The 22,643-nt window shown below is 35.0% G+C and overlaps 3 protein-coding genes across 4 annotated transcripts; 1 reads left to right on the top strand and 2 right to left on the bottom strand.

Annotated features, from left to right (window-relative positions):
* The first annotated feature begins 4,762 nt into the window (after positions 1-4,762).
* LOC126631503 (uncharacterized mitochondrial protein AtMg00810-like) lies at positions 4,763-5,368 on the top strand. The gene has a single exon (XM_050301622.1). The coding sequence runs from the start codon at positions 4,763-4,765 to the stop codon at positions 5,366-5,368; it is 606 nt and encodes a 201-aa protein (XP_050157579.1).
* Positions 5,369-10,971: 5,603 nt separating this feature from the next.
* LOC126631502 (uncharacterized mitochondrial protein AtMg00810-like) lies at positions 10,972-11,943 on the bottom strand. The gene has a single exon (XM_050301621.1). It carries the CDS (start codon positions 11,941-11,943, stop codon positions 10,972-10,974), a length of 972 nt encoding a protein of 323 aa, XP_050157578.1.
* Positions 11,944-20,345: 8,402 nt separating this feature from the next.
* Positions 20,346-22,347, bottom strand: LOC126631028 (WAT1-related protein At1g68170-like). Of its 2 annotated transcripts, none has more exons than XM_050301188.1 (4): positions 21,423-22,347; positions 21,152-21,310; positions 20,789-20,940; positions 20,346-20,680 (listed from the first exon to the last, which is right to left on the bottom strand). In XM_050301188.1, the coding sequence occupies exons 1-4, from the start codon at positions 21,600-21,602 to the stop codon at positions 20,494-20,496; spliced, it is 678 nt and encodes a 225-aa protein (XP_050157145.1). In that variant the 5' UTR covers positions 21,603-22,347; the 3' UTR covers positions 20,346-20,493. The 2 variants fall into 2 exon arrangements, with proteins under 2 accessions (XP_050157145.1, XP_050157146.1); XM_050301189.1 differs by having other exon boundaries at positions 21,152-21,307.
* Between the last annotated feature and the right edge of the window lie 296 nt (positions 22,348-22,643).

Here is a 22,643-nt window from a genome sequence, read left to right as displayed (position 1 = left end):
TGCTTGGTATAAGGATACGAGAGAATGATTATGAGATAAACAAATTTGTAAAGGGATTTATTTATTTTTTCATTCATTTGTTGTTAGTAAATACTTGAATAAAAATGATACACATTACTTGGCAATTTATTGGCCAAAATAAATGTGTTCGAGTGGAATGCACTCAAACTAAAAAATGATCAACTGACAATAGGCAAACAACTAACAATATTGATAGGTTCCAGAATCAAGGTTTGGGGGATGTCATTGTTACTTTAAAATTGTCATTCTAGAGTCTAGACTCCTCCGTATGTATTTTCTCTCATGTTTTCATAAATACGAAGGGTAAATATTCTGCAAAATATATTTTTTTTAAACGTTAATAACAGTCTTAAAAGTTTCCTCAGTCCAAAATTAAAGTTAACTAAACATTGTAAAGTTAACTAGACATTGTTTTTAAAGTTCTCTCATGTTTTCATAAATATAAAAAGTAACCGCTGCTTACTTTATATTATTTAAACTGACAAATAAACGTTCTAGCTAGAAGTGCAAGTTGAATGGTGTTTTCGATTCCAACAATAAAACTTTCGAATTCAAATTTGAAAATTCCAAATCTGAATAGTTTCCAAAACATTGGAATGAAAGTTGGAATGCATGTAGAGATTCCGAGAATTCCGAATTTTAAAATTCCAATTTTATAGTTATTTACTCAAAGTATATATTTGTAATCAACTTTTTATTTTATTGTTAGCTCTAAATACATTTTGTTCATTATTTTTATATGAAACAGCCACACTGCCTAATCAACTCATTTAAACACACTACAACAATAAAATACACTTAAGCTTCATTTTGCTTTATGTCCATTTTCTGTAGTTGGGTTGTTAATCAATTGTAACTTTGGACTTTCATTTTTATATGCTCTAGCTCTTCTTCTGGTATCGGCACGAAGCCATTTCTTGAGTTCTGTAGTTTGATATCTGGGTTGAATTCTTACTGCGATTGGAGGTGTTGAATTTGGCATTTGTTTTCTTGGTTGAAGATTCTTGAAGTTTTGTGATAAAGATTCTTGAAATTGGTAGTTGTTCAGTGTACACATAATGTCATCATCATATGTGCAAGTAGAGAGCCTTTTAGGCATGTTGACAATAAAATTGAATGATAAGAATTTAGTGAAGTGGGTATTTCAGTTTACTTCTGTTCTCAAAGGGTATAAATTGTTTAGTCATTTTGATGGATCTATTCCATGTCCACCAAAGTATGTAGTCAGTGCGGATCAAGGAGTCACCAATACAATTTCTGATGCATTCTTGGAGTGGGAGTTTGTGTATCTTCCTCTTCTAAGTTTGTTAATTGCCACTTTGTCTGATAAGTCAATTGAGTATGTTTTAGGCTCTAGAACTGCAAATGAAGTTTGGATCAATTTACAAGATCGATATACATCTGCATCTAAAGCTCGAATTAATACCCTTAAGACATAATTTCAGACCATGCAAAAAGGAGCAAGTTCAATTGATCACTACTTGTCTCGTCTTAGGAATATCAAAGATCAATTAATAGCAGTTGGGGAAATGGTTAGTGATAATGATTTTATTGTTGCAACATTGTATGGTTTACCAAGAGAATATTCTGTTATAAGAACTGTCATTTTTATACGAGATACACATATGACATTAAGAGAGTTTAGAGAACAGCTATTGTGTGTAGAAAGAGAAGCTGATTCTGTTATTCACAATCTATCTCCAAATATTGTTGGTTTGTATATGCAAGGGAATGCTGGTTCAAGCTTTTATTCTTTAGTGCCTTAAGGATCATCTAGTAACTCTAATAATGTACCTTTTACCATTGTAGGCACTCTAATACAAATACCAAATGCAAGTTCCAATTTTGGAGGACATTATAGTCCAGGAGCATCATCTTCAAATTCTGCACAGATACCATATCCTATTCCTGGTCCAATACATATACCTTTTTCACAATCTCAAGCTACAATGATGTTTCCCTCTGCTTATCATTTTCCACAGTCTTAAGGTCCAGCGTATCATGAGGGTGCAAATGCCTATGGCTTTGTTGGGACAACTAATACTCCACAACAATTCAATAATAATGGTCCTTGACCTAACTATAGCTCTAAGACTACTGGGAATGGCACTTATAGACCTCCACACTATGGAAACAATAGAGGTGGCAATTCTAGAGGCAAATCAAATGAAGGAAGCTAGCAGTCTTGGTTTGGTAATACTGAGACAAAGTCTAACATAGTGCTTGAGTGTTAGATTTGTTTCAAAAGAAGGCATACATCACCTAATTGCTGGAAGAGGTCTACTCAACCAAGTTCAGTGGGACAAGTCATGGAATGTTAGATTTGTGGCAAGAAAGGGCATAGTGCACTAGATTGCTATCACAAAAATAATTTTGCTTATCAAAGGACACCACATGCTCATACTCTCACAACAATGCAAGCTCAAGCTCCACCAATAGTATTGCCCAATGATTCTTGGATTATAGACACTGGAGCTTCACATCAATGACTGCAGATATTGATTCTCTGCAACAAGTTACTCCATATGCAAGAAATGACAAGATTACAATTGGCAATGGTGAAGGTTTGTCAATCAAACACATTGGTTCTACACATTTAAACACATTGCCTTACTCTTTGATCTTGAGAAATGTCTTACATGTGCTAACTATAGTTGTGAATTTACTTTCTGTCAAACAATTGTGCAAAGACAACTTTTGTTGGTTCATATGTGATGATATGAATTTTTATATGTAGGACAAGGTAACCAAAGCTGTCATATACCAAGGAAGGAGTGAGGATGGTAAGTTGTTTCGGATTCCCTTAAAGTTGTTTCCAAGGTTGTTGTCTCCATCAATTCAAAACTTAGTAGCATTACTTGGACATAAAGTGAAGTCTACAGTTTGGCACCAAAGGCTTGGACATCCCAGCAATGAAGTGCTTTTAGAGATGATGAAGCAGTCAAATATAGTTCATACAATGAATATCAATAAGCATGTATGTTCATTATGTATTTCTGGAAAAATGTCAAGACAGGTGTTTCCAGATAGGATAAATACATGTACTTTTCCATTTCAAAAGGTTCACTTAGATCTCTGGGGTCCTTCACCAACTTGGTTTATAGAAGGATACGGATACTATGTTAGTTTTGTTGATGAGTTTACAAGGCATGTATGTATATTTCCTTTAATCAATAAATCAGAAGCTTTTGGTGTATTTCATAATTTTTTCAGCTTTATTGTTAATCAGTTTAATGTCATAATCAAATGTTTGCAAATTGATGGAGGTGGAGAGTTCATGAGTAAACAATTTGATGATTTCTTGAAACATAAAGGTGTAGTTCATAAGATTTCATGTCATAGAGACTGCAATTACTTTGATGACCATTGCTCATTTGCCTCAGAATTTATGGTTTCATGCTTGTGCACACTTTGTGTTTCTTATAAATCGAATGCCAAGTAAAATATTACAGATGAAATCACCTTATCAGTTGTTTGGTACAAACCCCCAATTGAAAGATATTAAGATATTTGGGATAGGAGTGTATCCATATATCAGGCCCTACAATGAGAACAAATTGCAACTAAGGGCTGTTCAATGTGTGTTTCTTGGTTATGCAGAGGGTTATCAGCAAGTGTTATGTTTTCATATGCAATCTCATAAACTGGTTATATCTAGGCATGTTATACATGATGAGAATGTATTTTTTTACAAATTTACAGGTGGTGATACCAAGCTTCAGCCTTCAGGTGACTCTCAAAGAGACCGTTCTTTGAATGCTCCAATTATTATTACACTTCTAGTGCAATCTAGTTATGGTAATTTAGATAGCATAAATGTGGAATATGAATCAGTAAGTGTGAGTTCTACACGTTTAGCAAGTACTTGTGCTAATGAGACCAGTACAAGTACAATTGGGACAAGCAACATTTCAACAACAACACCATCATAGTCAATTGAAACAACTCACTCATATCCTCCACACACAGCTTTGATGTTACCTATCCACAATCCTGCACAATTAGAGGTAATTCTTCGTCTAATCTCATCTGATGTACTTGAGCATATTCAATCTGATAATTCTATTTCAAGGATGCAAACTAGGTTTCAAACAGGAGCTATTCCAAGAAAAGACTATTCAGCCTTTATAGCTAGCCTCCCTCAAATATCAACTTTATAGATTGATGAACAAGACAAATATTGTACCGGAGGGTTCTCATTTGTGGCTCAAATAAGTGATTTAGCAGAATGAACAACATTTCAAAGTGCAGCAACGAATGTCAATTGGCAACAAGCAATGCAAGAGGAGTTTGATGCATTGAAAGGTCAAGGCACATGGCAGCTAGTCCCTCCACCTACACACAGAGCTATCATTGGTAGTAAATGGGTTTACAAGTTGAAAAAGAATCTTAATGGCTCCATTTCAAGGTATAAGCTAGATTAGTGGCTCAAGGGTATAATCAAGAACATGGTTTAGATTATTTTGAGACATTCAGTCCTGTTGTGAGATATACCACAGTTAGGTTAATCATTTCCCTTGCAGCTTATTTTAAATGGGAATTAAGACATTTAGATGTCAAGAATGCATTCTTGCATGGTGAACTGGAGGAAGAGGTTTATATGAAACAACCATAAGGCTTTGTGGGCTCTACACATCTTGAATATGTATGCAAGTTGGTGAAATATTTGTATGGACTAAAACAGGCCCCAAGATCCTGGAATGCCAAATTCACAGGATATTTGCCTGCAATAGGATTCTAAATGTCTCAATCTGATACAAGTTTGTTTGTTAAACATGATGGAACTGATATTGTTGTCATATTATTATATGTGGATGACATCATTCTCACTGGATCCAACAAAGTTAAAGTTCAGGCCATAATTCAGGAGCTTGGAGATATTTTTGAATTGAAAGATAAGGGAAAATTGTCATATTTTCTGGGATTTCAAGTTGAGTATAAGGAAAATGGGGATATTTTCATAAACCAGTCTAAGTATGCAAGAGATTTGATTCACAAAGCTGGAATGGATGGTTGCAAACTTACTGCAACTCTATGCAAGCCTCATACTAAACTTCTAGCTAATGAGGGTAAGGCTTTGGATGATCCAAGTGCATATAGAAGTCTCGTTGGTGCTCTGCAATACCTAACCTTTACTAGACTAGATTTGTCATATGCTGTGAATGTGACTTGTCCATATATAACTAATCCTACTAATATACATTTTGGTATAGTTAAAATGATCTTAAGGTATGTTCAAGGCACTATTCAGCATGGAATTACATATTCTGCATCACATGACATTTCATTAACTGCTTTCTCAAATTCTGATTGGGTTGCAAACCCAAATACAAGGAGAGATCTGTAATTAGATTTGTTGTTTTCATGGGTTAGAATTCTATATCGTGGCAGTCTAAGAAGCTAGCTTTAATGTCAATAAGTTATGCAGAGACAAAATATAAAGCATTAAAACATTGTGCAGCTGATATTGTCTGGATAAGGTTGTTGTTAAAGGATCTGCATTTGTTCATTTCCAAGCCACCATTGTTACAATGTGACAACTTATCTGCTCTAGCATTATGTTCAAATCTTGTATTTCATACACGGATTAAACATTTGGACACAAACTTTCATTTTGTTTGTGAAAAGGTTCAAATGAAGGATTTACAAGTTCGGTATGTGCCAACTGAGCACCATACTGCAGATATCTTGACAAAAGGGTTGCATGGTCCTGCATTTATTCGTCATTGCTGCAATCTCAAACTAGGTTACCCTAGCTGAGATTGAGGGGGGATAATGACTGAGGATGTATAATAGCTTAGCATACACCTTCATGCCATGTCAGCTATAATTAGTTACAAATTAGTTAGTTGGTTAAGTGAGCGGGTGCTAAGTCATCAATTGCAAGCTGCTATATATAGCAACCTATGTGTAATAGCTCATTACCGTTACAAGTCATAAAGATCATTCAATTTCTTCCTCTCTATCTCTCTTTCTTTCTTTCTTTCTGTCTCTCTCTTCATTTCTCTCTTTGTTGCTCTTCTGCATGTTTTGATTTCCTTCTACTAAATAAATTCACATGAAGATTCGTGAATATTAAGACTTAGTAACTGCATCGTTACTATGGGATGTAGCCACGTTTATAGGTGACCATTACGGGTAATAAAGATGGTGACTATTGCCCATATTTCTTATGGTTCCATTTGAAGTTTTGGAGAAACTTGTTCATTTGCATATAAGAGTAATGATGGCATATACTAAAATTGTTCTAATTGATTATATAACTAGCTCGAGTGCTTAATAAGCTACCAATGTCACTAATTGGAATCTTAATTTTCGACAGCGGCAGTGAAAGATGCAGGTTTTTAAGGTTTTTCGGTTTTTCTTTGTCTTGGCTCATAACTTTCTGTTGGGCTGTAATTTGGGGGTTCATATCTATCGAGTAATGTTAGGGAGATTAAATTTGCAAACTAAATGATGTGTCACCAATAAGAAATGAGTACGTTTATTAACGCTTAAGTAATAATTCAATTATCAACTTCCATGTCATTTAGTTTACAAAATTTTATCTACAAATAGTCTCCCTAGCATTACTCCTATCTATATCATGTGTAATTGTAATTTGACCACTTTGTTGTAAATTTGTTTTGTTGGTTTAATGAAGTTGTGGTCTTTCCCAAAAAAAAAAAAGTCACTAATTGGAAGTTGCATGTGAGAAAGATCAAATTGTTAGCTTTTGGTTACCTGGAAATTATGAGTGCGTTACACATTGGTTGAGAACGGCTTAGCTTGCAAGTCATGTATTTAGATGACCAATTGTGCAAATCGAAATTTTATTTGAATCTCTATAAACACTTTCTATACCCAATTTAAACTTTAAATGTTAATTGTTTTTTTACACCATTGCATATCACCATCAAGTACAAGATGAAATTAACAATAAACTTAAATGTATCCATCTTCCATGAACCCCACACCTATAATTAAAAGGAAAATGAATGAAAAGGGCTTGAAAACTTTGAGTTTTAATGATAAGGACAAAATAAAGGGTAAAGTGAATAGTACCATGATTGACTTTTTAGTGTAAAAATGTGGTTTTTCGTTAAAGTGAACAGTACGGGGTGCTTTTCGTTAAAATTCCCATAATTAAAGCCTACCTTCACTCCTTGTTTATCCCATGTTCATTTCGCCTAAAACTCTAATAGCTCTTAAGGAGAAAAACAAGTTTTTTTATTTATTTTTATCGATGGATGTTGGTTTTGAATCGTCCGACTAACATACGAATCGATTTATGAATTATTTTTTGTTTAATTTCGATTTTTTTTAGAGTTTAGAAAATGGGTATTTGGGTTTCAACTTTTTTTGTCAATCCTAGGCTTCGCATAATGCCATTAAACTTTTTATGAAAAATAGTGCATATGCTATAAAAGATACGAAGCCCTTTCTATGAGAAGTAGAAGTATTAATAATTTGTTTGGCATTAGAAAACAAAACTGTTTATTTGGCATTACAATTTTTCCTGACATATTAAGCAGGTATTAGTTGCCATGATATCACTGACTTTTCATGAATAAGTTGTCATCCCATGAAAATTGAGACCTTTGTTTTACTAGAAAGATTATACACATGACAAAGGTTAATAAATCCAGAGTGCATGGTTCTTATAGTTTCACAATTTATTTTAGTGAAATAGAAGTTGAAATATTATTGATTGAAACCCTATCACAATACGATTGCAAGGACGATCATATTGCCTGGACTAAGAATTTGTCAACTTTTTCGTAGTCCTAACTTGTAATGGATTTCTATTTGCAAATTTTGGGTTTTTATTTTCAAAATGAGTATATAGATAAATGTATAAGTAAAATTGGGTTGGTGAAGGTAGTTTAGGTAATAAATTTGGATTTAAAGAGATATTACTAATTTAATTAAGAGTAATATGAGTGTAAAGAGTAAGTTGAATGCATAAAAATGTTATATGGATTCAAATAAAAATTCTCATGTTATATGGGTTCCAATAAAATTTCTCATTGTGCAAGTAAAGTCATCAGTTATTGAAGTTTATATTATTTGTGTGACATAATAAGAAAGCATCTTACATATTAGCGTGAAGGTTCGAACCAGGAACCTACCAAAAGAAGTGTACAACTCAATTGTTTGGGATTTTATTCTATTTTCACTTTTTAGGAAATATATTGTGTTAACTTTTTGGCTACAACTTGGTCTCTAAATTTGGACTAGTGTTTTGCAAGAATCTTATCTTATATATATAAAGCCAACAAGCCTAATGAATAGTTTTTTTTGGTATCCCAATCTTCATAAAAAAATAATCGGATAGAAAAACCCCTCAAACAAAAAACTTCAAAAGCAACCCAAAATAATGCATCAAATGTGGCAATGGTATTTTCGTCATTTTAATAGTATTTTTTAATAATTAATTTTTTTGTACAATTTTTTGTAATTAGTATCTCACAATAAACTAGCAATAATGTGATTCAATTAGTTGTTTATTAAATATTATTTTCTCTATGTTTAAACACATTCAAAACATCTTAAGAGGCGTGTAATGTTGGTTATAAAAAATTTCTTTCGGTCATTAAATTAGTTGTCAAATGATTGTTTTTGTTTTTTTAACAAACGATATTATCCACACTAAGGGGGGAGAGAGGTGAGCTTAGCCTCACAATGAGCTAGTAATAATGTGATTCAATCAGTTGTTTATTAAATATTATTTTCTCTATTCTTAAATTAAATTCTATAGAGATCGATTTTATTATGTGGATTCAGCTGCTTTAATTAGTTTATGAGGGGTTTCTTCTAGTATGATCTAAGATTTTTCATTTACTTCAAATATTTGACTTTCATTTTGTCAATTTACGCATATAAATACATTTAAAATGTGTAAGTCGTGCGTAGCATGCTGTGATTCAAAAACTACCTTCTGCACACACGTGAACGCGTGCATGAAGGCTAATCATTAAATGGAGGACATAAAAAGTTTGGATCATTGAAGTAACCATTAGGATCTAGGCCGCTAATGTGTTCCACAAATAAATTCGCATGAGGGCCCTCAATAGAAAGAGAAATAATAACATCATGATAGCTAATTTAGTACATAACATCATCTAATAGGTTTGATAAAAAAGAAAAAAAATCATCTAATAGGAATATACATTTTTTTTAACAAACAATATTATCTGGATTAAGGGGGGAGGAGGTGAGCTTAGTCTTACAATGGGCTAGAAATAATGTGGTTCAAACTCGTCTTTGGCGAGAATTGAACCTAAGACCTTAGTTACAAATGAAGAGGAATAACATTAGACTATAGTACTAAGTGACTCTAATAGGAATATACATATATCATCATGATAACATATGGAAATCACAAATTCAATATATACTAAAACCCAAAACAAACCGTGTCACTGTTCATAATCACAGTGTGCTTCTTGTTTTGCCCCTACCAAATTTGTGTTATTACTTCTCCCGCCACTGTCTTAGAAAATATATATTTGTTTTTTTTTTCTTTCTTCCTTCTCTCTTCCCTCTTACTGTTCTTCTCATCTTCGACTCACCTTCAAACGAAAAACCCAAAATTCAACATTTTCTGATGTGTTCCAATGGCGGCTAGCCCGTAACCACAACTATTCAACTCAGGATAGTCCCAACAACAACATTCAAGCTTTGCATGCTCGAACCTACCCATCAATCGAAGAGTTCCATAAGCCTAGCTTGTGGTGGTTTTTTAAGACAAAAATTAGAGTTTTTTTTTTGGGGCCAATTTCTGGCATTTCCGCGAAGGTGATTACTCTACACCCTCAAATTAGATTAGCTTCTAATCGGAGTCTATGTTTTCCAGCGAATACCCTTTTTTGTAATTCTTTTCTTGATTTTTGCATACTTCTTTCTCAATTGAATTTTTGTTTTGTTTTGTTTTTTTGATCATTTTTTTCATCAATGTTGATTTTGAAATTCAGTTTGAAGTTCAATTTTTTATGGGTAATGTTTACTATCTCCTTTAATTTTATATCTTTTGGTGGATTTTTTATGACTAAATTTTTTATCTTTTCGTTTTGGAGTGGGCATTGAAGTTGGGTGGATGAAATCCCTTTTCCTCCTCAAATCAAAACACCGAGCCAAAACAAAAAGGGATTTGAGGAGGAAAAGGGATTTCACCTGCTAGGTCAAGGTAAAGCCATCATCTTTCACATGCTAATTAATTACATATCTGGGGTTTAATTAGAAATGTAAATTGAAAATTTATTTATGGGTAAATTGGGGTTTTCGCAGGAATTATTGACATTTTCTTCAAATAGTTCATAGCACAAGTAGGTTGTTAAACTTAACGGCACATTGAAGGCGATAATCAGTGTTGATTAGTAATTAGTTGCTGATCTAACTCTGATATCTTTTACAAACATTGTTACTAGCTATTGTTTAATTTGTACGTAAACTTTTGTGTTTATGCAGATTGTGTTTACAACTCTATTTACACATATATATACAACCATCATTAAAATCCTATATCACATGTATACTAATCAGCATTCTCACGACCCATAAATAGGGAAAGCATTGGGGTCTTTTGTAGGGCAAATTGTGACAATTTTGAGCTTATACTTGGTCTTGGACAATTCAGAATTGTTTGTGTTTTGAAATTAAAACTTATAATCAAAAGATTATTATGTTGTCATTGTACGTAGTTATTGTGAAGATTGAAGCAGTAGCTCCAATGGAGGTAGTTGAAGAAACAGAGGTTTAGAGAGAGAGAGAGATAGAGAGATTTGAGAGAAGTTTTCTTTTGTATTTCTTGTATATTGCATCAGTGATTACACCTTTAGCTATGTGTATTTATATTATTACATTCCTTGCTCCATAAGCTAAGATATGAATTCTATCGATTTAACAACCTTAGCACCATATCCTAACAGCCTTGTAGCTTCCTTTGGATCTTGTGACACTTGTCCTCATCTAGACCCTTGAATTGCTTTCACTTGGATTCTGCTCTTTGTGCTTGTTGTCCTTACTTAAATCTTCATCTTTGTGTTTGTTTATACTCTTACATCCCCCCTCAATCTCATGCTTGAGTGAACTGAGCATGAGATTGCCACAGTGATGTTGAAACAAGGGTGCAGATAAACCCTTTGTGAAAATATCAGCGAACTGATCAGCAGAAGAAACATGTTGAACGTGAAGATCTCCTCTTGTCACATTTTCACGAACAAAATGATAGTCAATCTCAATGTGCTTGGACTTCGCATGAAACATAGGATTTGTTGAAAGGGCAATGGTTGAAATGTTATCGCAGTGAATCATTGGGGCTTGAGAGAGAGGAATATGTAAATCACAAAGCAACTGTCGAATCCAGGATAGTTTAGCAGCTGTGATAGTAAGAGCTCGATACTCAGCTTCTGTGGATGATCGTGATACCGCATGCTGCTTCTTTGAGGACCAGGAAATAGGATTCGATCCAAGAAAAACTATAAATCCGGAGGTGGATCGTCTGTCATTTGGATCCCCAGCCCAGTCGGCATCACTATAGGATTGAAAAGATAGCAGTCCAAGTTTAAAATGTATCCCATAATCTGGTGTGCCCTTGAGATATCGGATGATCCGTTTTACTGCAATGACATGGGACTCCATAAGATTATGCATGAATTGGCAAGCTTGATTCACGGAGAAGGCTATGTCAGGCCTTGTAAATGTGAGATATTGAAGGGCTCCCACGACACTTCTGTATTGATCGGGACTGTGATACGGCTTGCCATCATCTTTTAAGAGTCGATGATATGGTAAACAAGGAGTAGCACAAGGTTTACACTCTTGTAAATCCACCTTGGCAACTAACTCACTAATGTATTTGGATTGTGAAACAAATAAACCTTCTGCAGTGTGACTAATTTGCAGCCCCAAGAAGTAATGTAGATCACCTAAATCCTTCATTTCATAATTCGGTAGTAAGAGCTTTGATGACCTGAGCTATCAACTGAGGAGAACTTCCAGTTAAAATAACATCATCAACATAAAGCAGTAAGACAACAATGCCTTGTTGAGAGGATTGAACAAATAACGATGGATCGGCATGTGAAGACTGGAATCCCAAGGTTGGTAGAAAGCTTGTAAATCTGTCATTCCACGCTCTTGGAGCCTGTTTTAACCCGTAGAGTGACTTGTGAAGCTTACAGACATAATTAGATGGATATTGTGTGTTGAGAAATCCTGGAGGCTGTTCAATGTACACTTCTTCTTGTAAAATGCCATGTAAGAAGGCATTTTTTACATCAAGTTACCGGAGTTGCCAGTGGAATTGTGATGCCAAGGTAAGAATAAGTCGAATGGTTGTAGGTTTAACCACCGGACTGAATGTTTCACCATAGTCGACACCCTCTTCTTAACTGTACCCTTTTGCTACAAGCCGTGCTTTATATCGTGCCACAGTGCCATTTGCATTCTTCTTTATTCGATACACCCATTTACACCCAACCAAGTTTTTGTCACTTGGAAGAGGAACTAGGGACCATGTTTGTTGAGAATGGAGTGCATCGATCTCTTCCTGCATTGCACTTTGCCATTCTATAACTTTAGAAGCGGCCTTGAATGTTTTTGGCTCGGAGACAAGTAACTGAGAGCTAATACTAGCTGAGAAAGCCTTCCGTTTGACAATACCATTCTTGGAACGTGTTACCATAGGATGTACATTCATTGGTATTGAGAGAACATTAAGATGATCATGTTGGAAATTAGGATCCACAAGGATGGGATACTGTGTAGGCGTGGTAACTGGTATGTCAACACTTAGAGGTTGAGATGAACTCAAATGTGGGACAGATGCATGTGTTTCCAAGGAATCAGAGGCACTAGATGCAGCCAAGGAATCTGAGGCACTAGATGCAGGCAAGGAATCTGGAGTACTAGATGCATTTGAACGTATTGAATATGTGTTATGAGATGAGGATGCATGATTATGAAGTGATGATGTGACTTGATTAGTCAATGTAATGCATGGTAATGACGGAGAAGGATGCAATGATGGAGGTAAGACTACCAAATGTGAGGTATTGACAAAAAACAGAAAACTTGGCATAAGGAAAGTTGGATTCATCAAAAAGCAAATGTCTTGATATGTACATTTTGTTTTGAGCAAGATTTAAACATAGAAAACCTTTATAATCTCCTCCATAGCCTAGAAAAACACAAGTAGCTGTTTTTGGTTGTAATTTGGAAGTGTTATATGCTTTCAAGAGAGGAAAACATGCACATCCAAAGATTTTTAAATGACTAATGTGTGGAAGATGACCATATAACAGTTGATAAGGAGACTTCATTTTAAGAATGACACAGGGCAAACGATTGATGAGATATACTGCAGTGGCACAAGCATGAAACCAGAAGAGATTAGGTAACTTAGCAGTTTGAAGTAGAGTAATGGCAGTTTCTACAATGTGCCTATGTTTTCTTTCAGCTAATCCGTTCTGTTCAGGAGTGTGTGATTTGTGATGAAGTATACCATTTGTAGTGAGAAAATGTTTAAATTGAGAGCTAATGTACTGTCCACCACCATCACTTTGTAAAATTTTTACTTTGGTAGAAAATTGGTTACACACAAACGCATGAAACTTGACAAATATAGCAAACACTTTTGATTTATATTTCAAAGGAAAAATCCATGTAAATCGTGTACATTCGTCTATGAAGGTTACATAGTATCTAAACCCTTCATATGATAATAGAGGAGCAGGGCCCCATACATCACTATGTATGATTTCTAGGGGATGTACAGATTTATTTGTGGGAAAAGAAAAAGGCAACTTGGTAAATTTCCCTTCTAGACATGGTGTACAAACTGTTTTACAAGTGTCTAAAGATGCAGAAACTTGATGTTGATGTAGTATGGCAGAAGTGATTGCATTAGATGGGTGTCCTAGCCTTTGATGCCATAGACTTGTACTAACAAGTTGTGCAAGAAAGCATTTGTGTAACTGAGATGATGCAGATGGCAGCTTCTGAGTAATGTGGAAAGGTATAGGATAATAACTTGCCCTACACAGCTCCTTGAGAAGGATTTTCCCTATGAATTTGTCCTGAACCCAAAAAGAAACATCATCACATATGAATTTGCATTTATTATCCTTACAGAGTTGGTAAATTGATAATAAATGCTGAGATATCTTTGGAACATGTAAAACATTCTTCAACACAAGATTATGAGAGGAAGTATGCAATTTGGAAGATCCTATGTGAGAAATGTGTAAACCTGCACCACTTGCAGTGGTAATCGTGTCATTGCCATAATATGGTCTTGCCAACTCCAAGTTAGTTAGCTCAGAGGTCATGTGAGATGTTGCACCCGTGTCTGCAACCCAGAATTGTTCTTTAGGGGCAGATGGTTGATGCTGAACATGCATTGCAGAGAGATGTGGGGTTGGTGGCCTTCATTGATAAGCAAAATTTCCTTGATGATAGCATTGAATAGCTGATAGGAGCATATTTATGCGACTTAGTTAGCTTGTTTCTTGGCATTTATGTTGTTAGTTATTAGTTATTTTAGTATTTTAAGCTATTTTCGTGTGTTTGTAGGTCCAAATGGTTAATGTGGCAAAGAAGTGCATTTTGGAGCATTTTTTGGCATGGAATGGATAACATATGCTTGGAGCAAAAGGAATTGACGAAATTTGAAGTTTGTGCATCATCTTCTCCCTATAAATAACCATTTTAGCACACTTATTTCACCCAACACATCCACTCATTACAACCACCCAACACATTCACCTACCATTACATCCACTCATTTCACCCAACACATCCATTCACCTACCACTACATCCACTCATTTCACCCAACACATACACTCATTTCACCCAACACATCCACTTATTACAACCACCCAACACATTCACCTACCACTACATCCACTCATTTCACCCAACACATCCATTCACCTACCACTACATCCACTCATTTCACCCAACACATCCACTCATTACAATCACCCAACACATCCATTCACCTACCACTAACCACTACATCCACTCATTACAACCACCCAACACATCCATTCACCTACCACTAACCACTACATCCACTCATTTCACCCAACACATCCACTCATTTCAACCACCCAACACATTCACCTACCACTACATCCACTCATTACCACCACCCACTACATCCTCTCCCTAGCCTATAAATATATCCATCCAAAGACACATTCAGAGGGACAGTTTAGGGAGAAGGGAGGAAGACACATTCTGCCGCAAGGCAGAGTCTTTTCTTCTTAACCATTCTACACATTCCCACAACAAAAACACAATTCCATGCACCTTCATTTCCCTTTCCTTGACGCGACCTCCATCCAACCTAAACATATTCAGCCATTCCTCCATACAAACAAACCTTCAAACACTCACCAACACCTTATGCCGTAGCAAAGGAAGGGAAGGAAAGTGCTTGGACGTGCTTGTTGCCAACTTGGATCGTTGGAGTGTTTAGGTGTTTTTTTTCTTTTGTTTCTAATGTTTAAATTCATTTCCTTTCATTTTGTTGTAAATATGAGTGGCTAAACCCCTCTTGGCTAGGGGTGATTTCAAAGCCATGATTATGTGTGCAATATAATTTGATAAATTCCAATTATGAACTCTTGAATCGTGAATGCAATTGGCTTAACTATTTGATTGATAACTTATTTGTATTTGTTAATTAAGGGTCGACACTTAATTGGCATGCATAAATCCGTTACTAGAATATAAGAAAGTTTCACATAATCGTTACAAACTTATATTCACATGTAGTGAAGGTCGCTTATAAACGATCGCGTTAAGTTCAATTCCTAGCATGAGTGACATGATGTCATAGTTGCAAGTGCTTTGTCAATGCTTATGATTTTCATTAAACGTAATGATCTTTTATTGTATCTCTATTATGATGTCATGTAGGGAACTTTAGAAGAATGTTTTGGGTTGTCCAATGATGTCATCCAATCCAATAAAACAAGGAAAATATGAGAGTTAACTAGTGATGTCACGGTTAATTTGGAGCATTGTCGTTCATAATTCAATGAAGTAGTAACTGGAAATCGAGTTATTTGCATACATGTCATGTGTGGAGAAAAAACCTCTAGCTATCTCATCCATCATCTTATTTCTCAAATTTGTTTTGCAATTTGTCTAGTTTTTCATACTTGTTTGTTTGTTTCAACTTCATCCAAAACTCAATCCCCCTTTACTTTAGTGTGTCTAATTAGTTAGAATCTGTTTTAATTTGTGTTTTTAAATGTTTTGATTCAAATAAAAGTCAATTTTCGTCCAAAGTTATTCCTAGTGTCTAGTTTAAGTTTATTTAGTTGTTTTAAGCTGTTTTGAGTATTTTAAGTTTGCTTTGAGTCTTGTGAGTCTTGTTAAGTATTTTTAAGTTTAGTTTTATGTTTTTGAGTCAGTTTAGAGGTTATTAGGAAGCTCTCCTAATCTCCAGTTCAGAGCGATCCCTACTTACATTCTTTACTACAATTGATAAAAGAGGGTTAAATTTGTGTGTTAAGATAATTTTCGCATCAATAGCTGAATGACCAAACTTCTAGCAAATTTGGCATTGAATCGGAGAATTAGAAGCGGAGACCGGTGTATTGTGTCGCTGAAAGCAATCAGCTGCAACATGCCCTTTTTTGTTGCATATTTGACAAGTTGGTATTTCAGATGGATGATCTGGACAATGAAACTGAAATGGTCTTGGAGCACCAAGAATTCCAGGACTTGGATTTGGTGAATGATTATAAGATCGGGGGACCAGAATGATATGACCTTCCTCTTCCTTTGCCTCTGAAATTGTTTCCCTTGTAACTGCCATAGTGGTAAGAACCCTGAGAATTACTTCCAAAATTGATGGATTGACTCCCATTGGTATAATATTGCCCACCAGAATTATAACCAGTAGAACGTGAACCACCACTATTGTTCTTGATGTTTGATCATTGATGCCAGAGCTAGAACCAAACTCAATAGAATGAGAGGAATCTTGGTCAAGAACTAGAGCTTTCCCTTTGTCAGTGTTGGTACCAGCAACCATTGCAGCACTAAAAGATAGGGAAGACTTAAAATATTGACCAATTGTAGTCTCTTCGGCTAACAATTGAGATGTGAAATCTTTTAGGGAAATACCATTTTCTCTGCCTCTTATAACACACCTGAAGGTGTTAAATTCTGCAGGAAGACCTTTCAGGGCAAGAATTATGATATCATCATCATAAAAAATGACTCATGCAGCAGCAAGATGATCTCTCGCATCTTTGATCTTTTGCAAATACATAGAGACAGATTCATACCCTTTTTGAATGCTTTGGAGCTCAGTTTTCATCTGAAAGATTGTAGCTTTCGTGACTGTCGAGAATCGCTCAGCAAGATTAACCCACATTTCATGAGAACTGTGACTCCCAATTATACAGGACATTGTAGTTGTAGACAAAGTTGCAATGATTAATTGCATAAGAGCACGATCATGCATCTTCCATACAAGATAATCATCTGTTTCAATCCTTTTAGTTGTAGCATCCTCATCAAATCTTGGAGGACATTTTCGTGATCCATTAACAAACCCCAGAATGCCATGACTTTCAAAGAGAAGTGTAATATGAAAGCTCCAGGTTAAGTAGTTAGAATCATCAAGCTTGACTGTAACGGACGTAGAAATGGTAGAGATAAGACCGGTGATTGGAGACTGAACAATCCTTAACTGATCAGCAGTAACCATTTTTGATACGTGAGACAAGAAGTTCACTGAGACCTTTTAACAAACAATTGATATGCAGAAGAAGAAGACGAAGTTCTTGAAGCTCTGTAATAATCTGACGACGCCAATTTTGTTTTACTACAGAACAGTTTGCAAACTAGATGGTAGAGAAAAGAAATGAAAGCTTTGATTGAGATGCGGAAGCGCCAGTTCGGATCGGCGATGATACCATGTGAAGATTGAAGCAGTAGCTCCAATGGAGGTAGTTGAAGAAACTGAGGTTTAGAGAGAGAGAGAGAGATAGAGAGATTTGAGAGAAGTTTTCTTTTGTATTTCTTGTATATTGCATCAGTGATTACACCTTTAGCTATGTGTATTTATATTATTACATTCCTTGCTCCATAAGCTAAGATATGAATTCTATCAATTTAACAACCTTAGCACCATATCCTAACAACCTTGTAGCTTCCTTTGGATCTTGTGACACTTGTCCTCATCTAGACCCTTGAATTGCTTTCACTTGGATTATGCTCTTTGTGCTTGTTGTCCTTACTTAAATCTTCATCTTTGTGTTTGTTTATACTCTTACAGTTATTAATACCAAATGATATAACCAATCAACGTGGTTAACTTTTGTTTCGATTTTGATAATTACCCAGATGAAATTTGTGATTAAATTTTGTTTTATTTAATTTAATCTGTAATTTTTGTAAAGTATGCAGACGAGTTTAAAGTCAAGATGGGTAGGCATAGATTAAGCTTATGTATCTCAATCTGATTGTTTGTAGATTTCATAATATTTTTAATAAGACTATCTAGCAAATCTTTTGTATGTAAGTAGTATGAAATACACATCAAGTATTAACCTTTGTATGTAAATAGTATGTAATACATATCAAGTATTATCCTTTGTATGTAATACACATCAAGTATGGTTTTTGATCCCGCAACATTGCGCGTGGCATTCATGGCTAGTTAGAAAGAAAATAAAGAGAAAAAGAATCACCAATTTTTTTGTATGTGACCCAATATCGTAGTAAATAAAGTGTTGGATTTTCACCTATGTATTTCTGGTTCGAAACCCTCCTCTTTAAATTATTGTAATAGTTTCGAACTTTCTCCCTCCCTTTAGCACTAATAAATTTGTTTGCATGTGGTTGAATATCCTAGTGGATATAGTGTTGAGTTTCCACCCATACGTCTCAGGTTCGAAACTCCCCACTCCTCTAAATTATTATAATAGTTTTGAATTCTCCTCCTCCCATAAATAATAATAAATTAAAAGGAAAGGAAAAAAACTTTGACAAAAAAAAAAAAAGGAAAGGAAAAAAAAGAGAAAAAGAAGAAAAGTTAAGCAAGAAGCAATGACCTCAAATTGGCAGAGAAATAATGAGATGCAAGACAAGCCCTGTGCATTACCATTTCATTAATGCACAAACTTGTACAAGATCAAACATTTCATTCTGTTGCAGTTTACTAAGAAGATTCCAATCCAACCCTAGATTTGCACATTGGTTAGCATGAAAAAGAGTAATGAGATATTTATAACGGATCAGGGAATATAAACTCATTTATAGGAAGACTGAGTCATTGGAGCTTGTTCATCCAACAATTCATCATGTTGACTTCTCCAAGTAAATAAAGTTATGTCTTTTGATTAACATGAAACTGATGAAGTTTACAAAATTTGCTTCAACCATACTAGAAAATCTTATTGAACAATTAATAAACCAATATCGATGTCAAAGGACTAGGGGCTAGAAAAAAAGTCCCGAAAATCCCGAACCGACCAGTTCGATTTCGAATTCGGTAAAGAATTTGTGAGTTTAAGATTTCATACGATTCTCGTCACTTGTAAGTGAGAAGTTTTAGTTCGATTCTCGTCAAAGACGAATTTGAATTACATTATTGCTAACTTAGTATGAGTCTAAGCCTACCCTCTACTTAATATAATAATATTGTTTGCTCAAAAAAAAAAAATTAATACGAACCAAATCGATAAATTTATTTGTTTGTTAAAAAAATAAAGATTTAATCGAACCAAACTGATAAATTTATTATATTAAATATAATGCAAAATAACTTACCTAAAAATTTAGGCTGGAGAGACTCGAACCCCAAATCTCATTCCAAGAAATCAATGGTCTTAACCAATGAGATACTATAATGCAACATCCTCATTTATCCTAATTAAGAACTATTAAACCCAAGCCCTCAACGTTATACCATTTCGCCGCACCGGCTCGACTTACCCTTTTATTTCCTCTCCTTTTACTCACCTCCCTCTCGACCCTCCTTTCCGCCATCATCACCACCACGACGAATTAGCCACCGATGAATCAGCCATCACTACCACCGCAGTTTACAAAATCGTACTGAAAAATTCAAAACAAATTCGAGAATACTGGAATCGGGAATACCAAATTTTAATTCAGTTTGGTTTTAGAAATGCAGTCCCGAAAAGGAATCTGTTCGGTATTCGGTTTATACTTTTCGGTTCGGCCACCAAGGGTTTAGGAGGAGTAGAGGTGGAAGCTTTAGAGAACACGTGTCTTGAATTGAATAGGAGGAGTAGAGGTGGAAGCTTTAGAAAAGCAGATGAACAACAGAAGAAAAGAAATGAAGGATTGTAGAGGAGAAAGAGTTGTTTATCATCCACGTTAAGCTCAACTGAATGAGCATTACAAACTTTTGTCCAAGAGTTGCTACAGAATCTCTCTTAACAGAAAACTAACATAACCTCTCTTAATGGAAAACCAACTAACATAATCACTCTTAACAAAAAAAAAAACAACTGATTTCATCACAAGTACTATCACTGCTCACTGGCGATGTTGCTACATCAATAGAATGGGACTCTTCAAGTAGTAATGGTGGCTGTTCTGTCATCGTCTTCAGTTCCTCTCTTTTACTCCACAAAACCATATATAACCCACAGATGATTAAAAACTCTCCTAATATGCTGCAGGGCATAACAAAATATAGAGATATTAGAAATATTTCTCATGCAGTTATCTGTTTTTTTTTTCTCCCTTACAATTTAACCAGAAAAAAGAACAAAGTAAATTACCTTCCTAAGTGTAACTTCTCATCTAACAACAACGTCGCAGCTAAGCCCACCAGCAGAAGGCCAAGAGGGTTGAAAATAGCCACAAACAAAGGCCCTCGCATGCGCACACACCATGCGGTCAGAGTAAGGACCAATCCCGAAGTAATGACTCCCTACATCATATAAAACACAGGTGTGGAACAGCTCAACCTATAGTCTTGACAAACTGGGGATGCTAAGCTAAATACAGAGATAAGGCAGGATATGGAGAAACTGTAGCTCACAAGGATTCGCAGCAGAAAATTGCTTATGGCTAAATACAGATAAGGCAGGGCATGCTAAGCTAAATACAGATGGTGCAAAGAGCTTAGTCAGTCATATTACCGAATACACTGCCGTGAAAAGTTTGATGTCCCAGCCCAACTTCCACTCACTCCAGTCCCTCTCCTTGCAGAGGGCAAAAGCAATGGACTGGATTGATGCCATGATAGACATCAGGGCCGTACTTGAGTACTGGCAAGGGTAATCCCTAGTCATTTTCTTCTGTATTGTATATACACCAAGTTAATATTACAACACAGTATTAAACAAATCATACGGATTAATTTATGAATGTATGGCTGGTTACTATTATATATATTAATATATTAATAACCTGAAATATCAGCCACAGTGCAAAAGAGATGCTACTGCAGAGTGCTAAGACGGAGCCCAGCAACTGAGTGCGGGTGTTTCTGTGCAAGACGTGGCTGTTTTGGTGGGAATATTTACGTAAAAGGTTTACGTCCGTCAACCAAATGACAATCTCGTGGCCTTTGTAGAAAGTGAAGATCATTGTGCCTCCTACACAAACCAATGTACCCAGGGGCGGAGGGAAGAAGAGAATAGGATAGGCTTAGGCCTATCCTCACATTTTTTTTGCAAGCCTTCCCCTATAAACATCTTTCATTATTCTTCTTTACAACCCTTCTCCTATTAGTCAATAATACAAAACACATTATAAATTATCTCCTATTTAAAATTCCAACTTCCATATTTGATTCCATCCCAACACTAATTTAATATTTATTTATTGGTCATAAAATCAATAACCCTTTTACATTTTGATAAAAAAAAAAAAAATCTCTTAACATTAAACCCGTTCACTTTTAATTAAAACAAAAAACTTTTTTGGTCCTTCTTTCACAGTCAACCCAGGAGCAAGAGTCCAAGACTAACAAGCTATTATTCTTCTCATTTCTTGAAATTTCATATCTATTTTCATATAAAATTCAAATTAATTCAACAAAAACAATACTATTTGTAAAATCTATCTTACATTCTATAATTTTTTTTATTGCTTCTCGTCTATCTTACATCTTACTTAAGTGTTAAGAGTTTGGACTGTTTGATTAATTCTTCTTATTAAATTTAACCGTATAGATAACGACATTATCATGCAACGGTTTCAAAATATAAAAATTCTTGAGAGATAATTATGATTATTGAAAATATAAAATATTATAGATGCATGTATTATTATGGTGTTTTGATTAGTAGTTTTGTAACTAATATTCATCATACTTTTTTGCATTTGTGAAAGGCCCTTCTTCACATGAAATCCTGGTTCCGCCACTGAATGTACCCACAACTTTTGCCCTTCCCGTGCGTGTCCCAATGGCTAACTTCATTATGAGAATTAATTTTAACCCGAATTTTCATATTAGTCTAAATCTACATATTCGAATCTGAAACTGCTGTTTAATTAATTAAGTAATTACTTATGTACAAGTATGTTTAATTAATTAAGTAATTACTTCTGTACAAGTACGTACCTAAAACATAATGCTATGAGGAACGTGATGACTGGAATAAGGTTATTGAAGGGGCGAAATTC

Source organism: Malus sylvestris, chromosome 8 (genome assembly GCF_916048215.2).
Source record: "Malus sylvestris chromosome 8, drMalSylv7.2, whole genome shotgun sequence".
NCBI classification, from domain to species: domain Eukaryota; kingdom Viridiplantae; phylum Streptophyta; class Magnoliopsida; order Rosales; family Rosaceae; genus Malus; species Malus sylvestris.
This window is presented reverse-complemented; position numbering and strand designations above follow the sequence as displayed.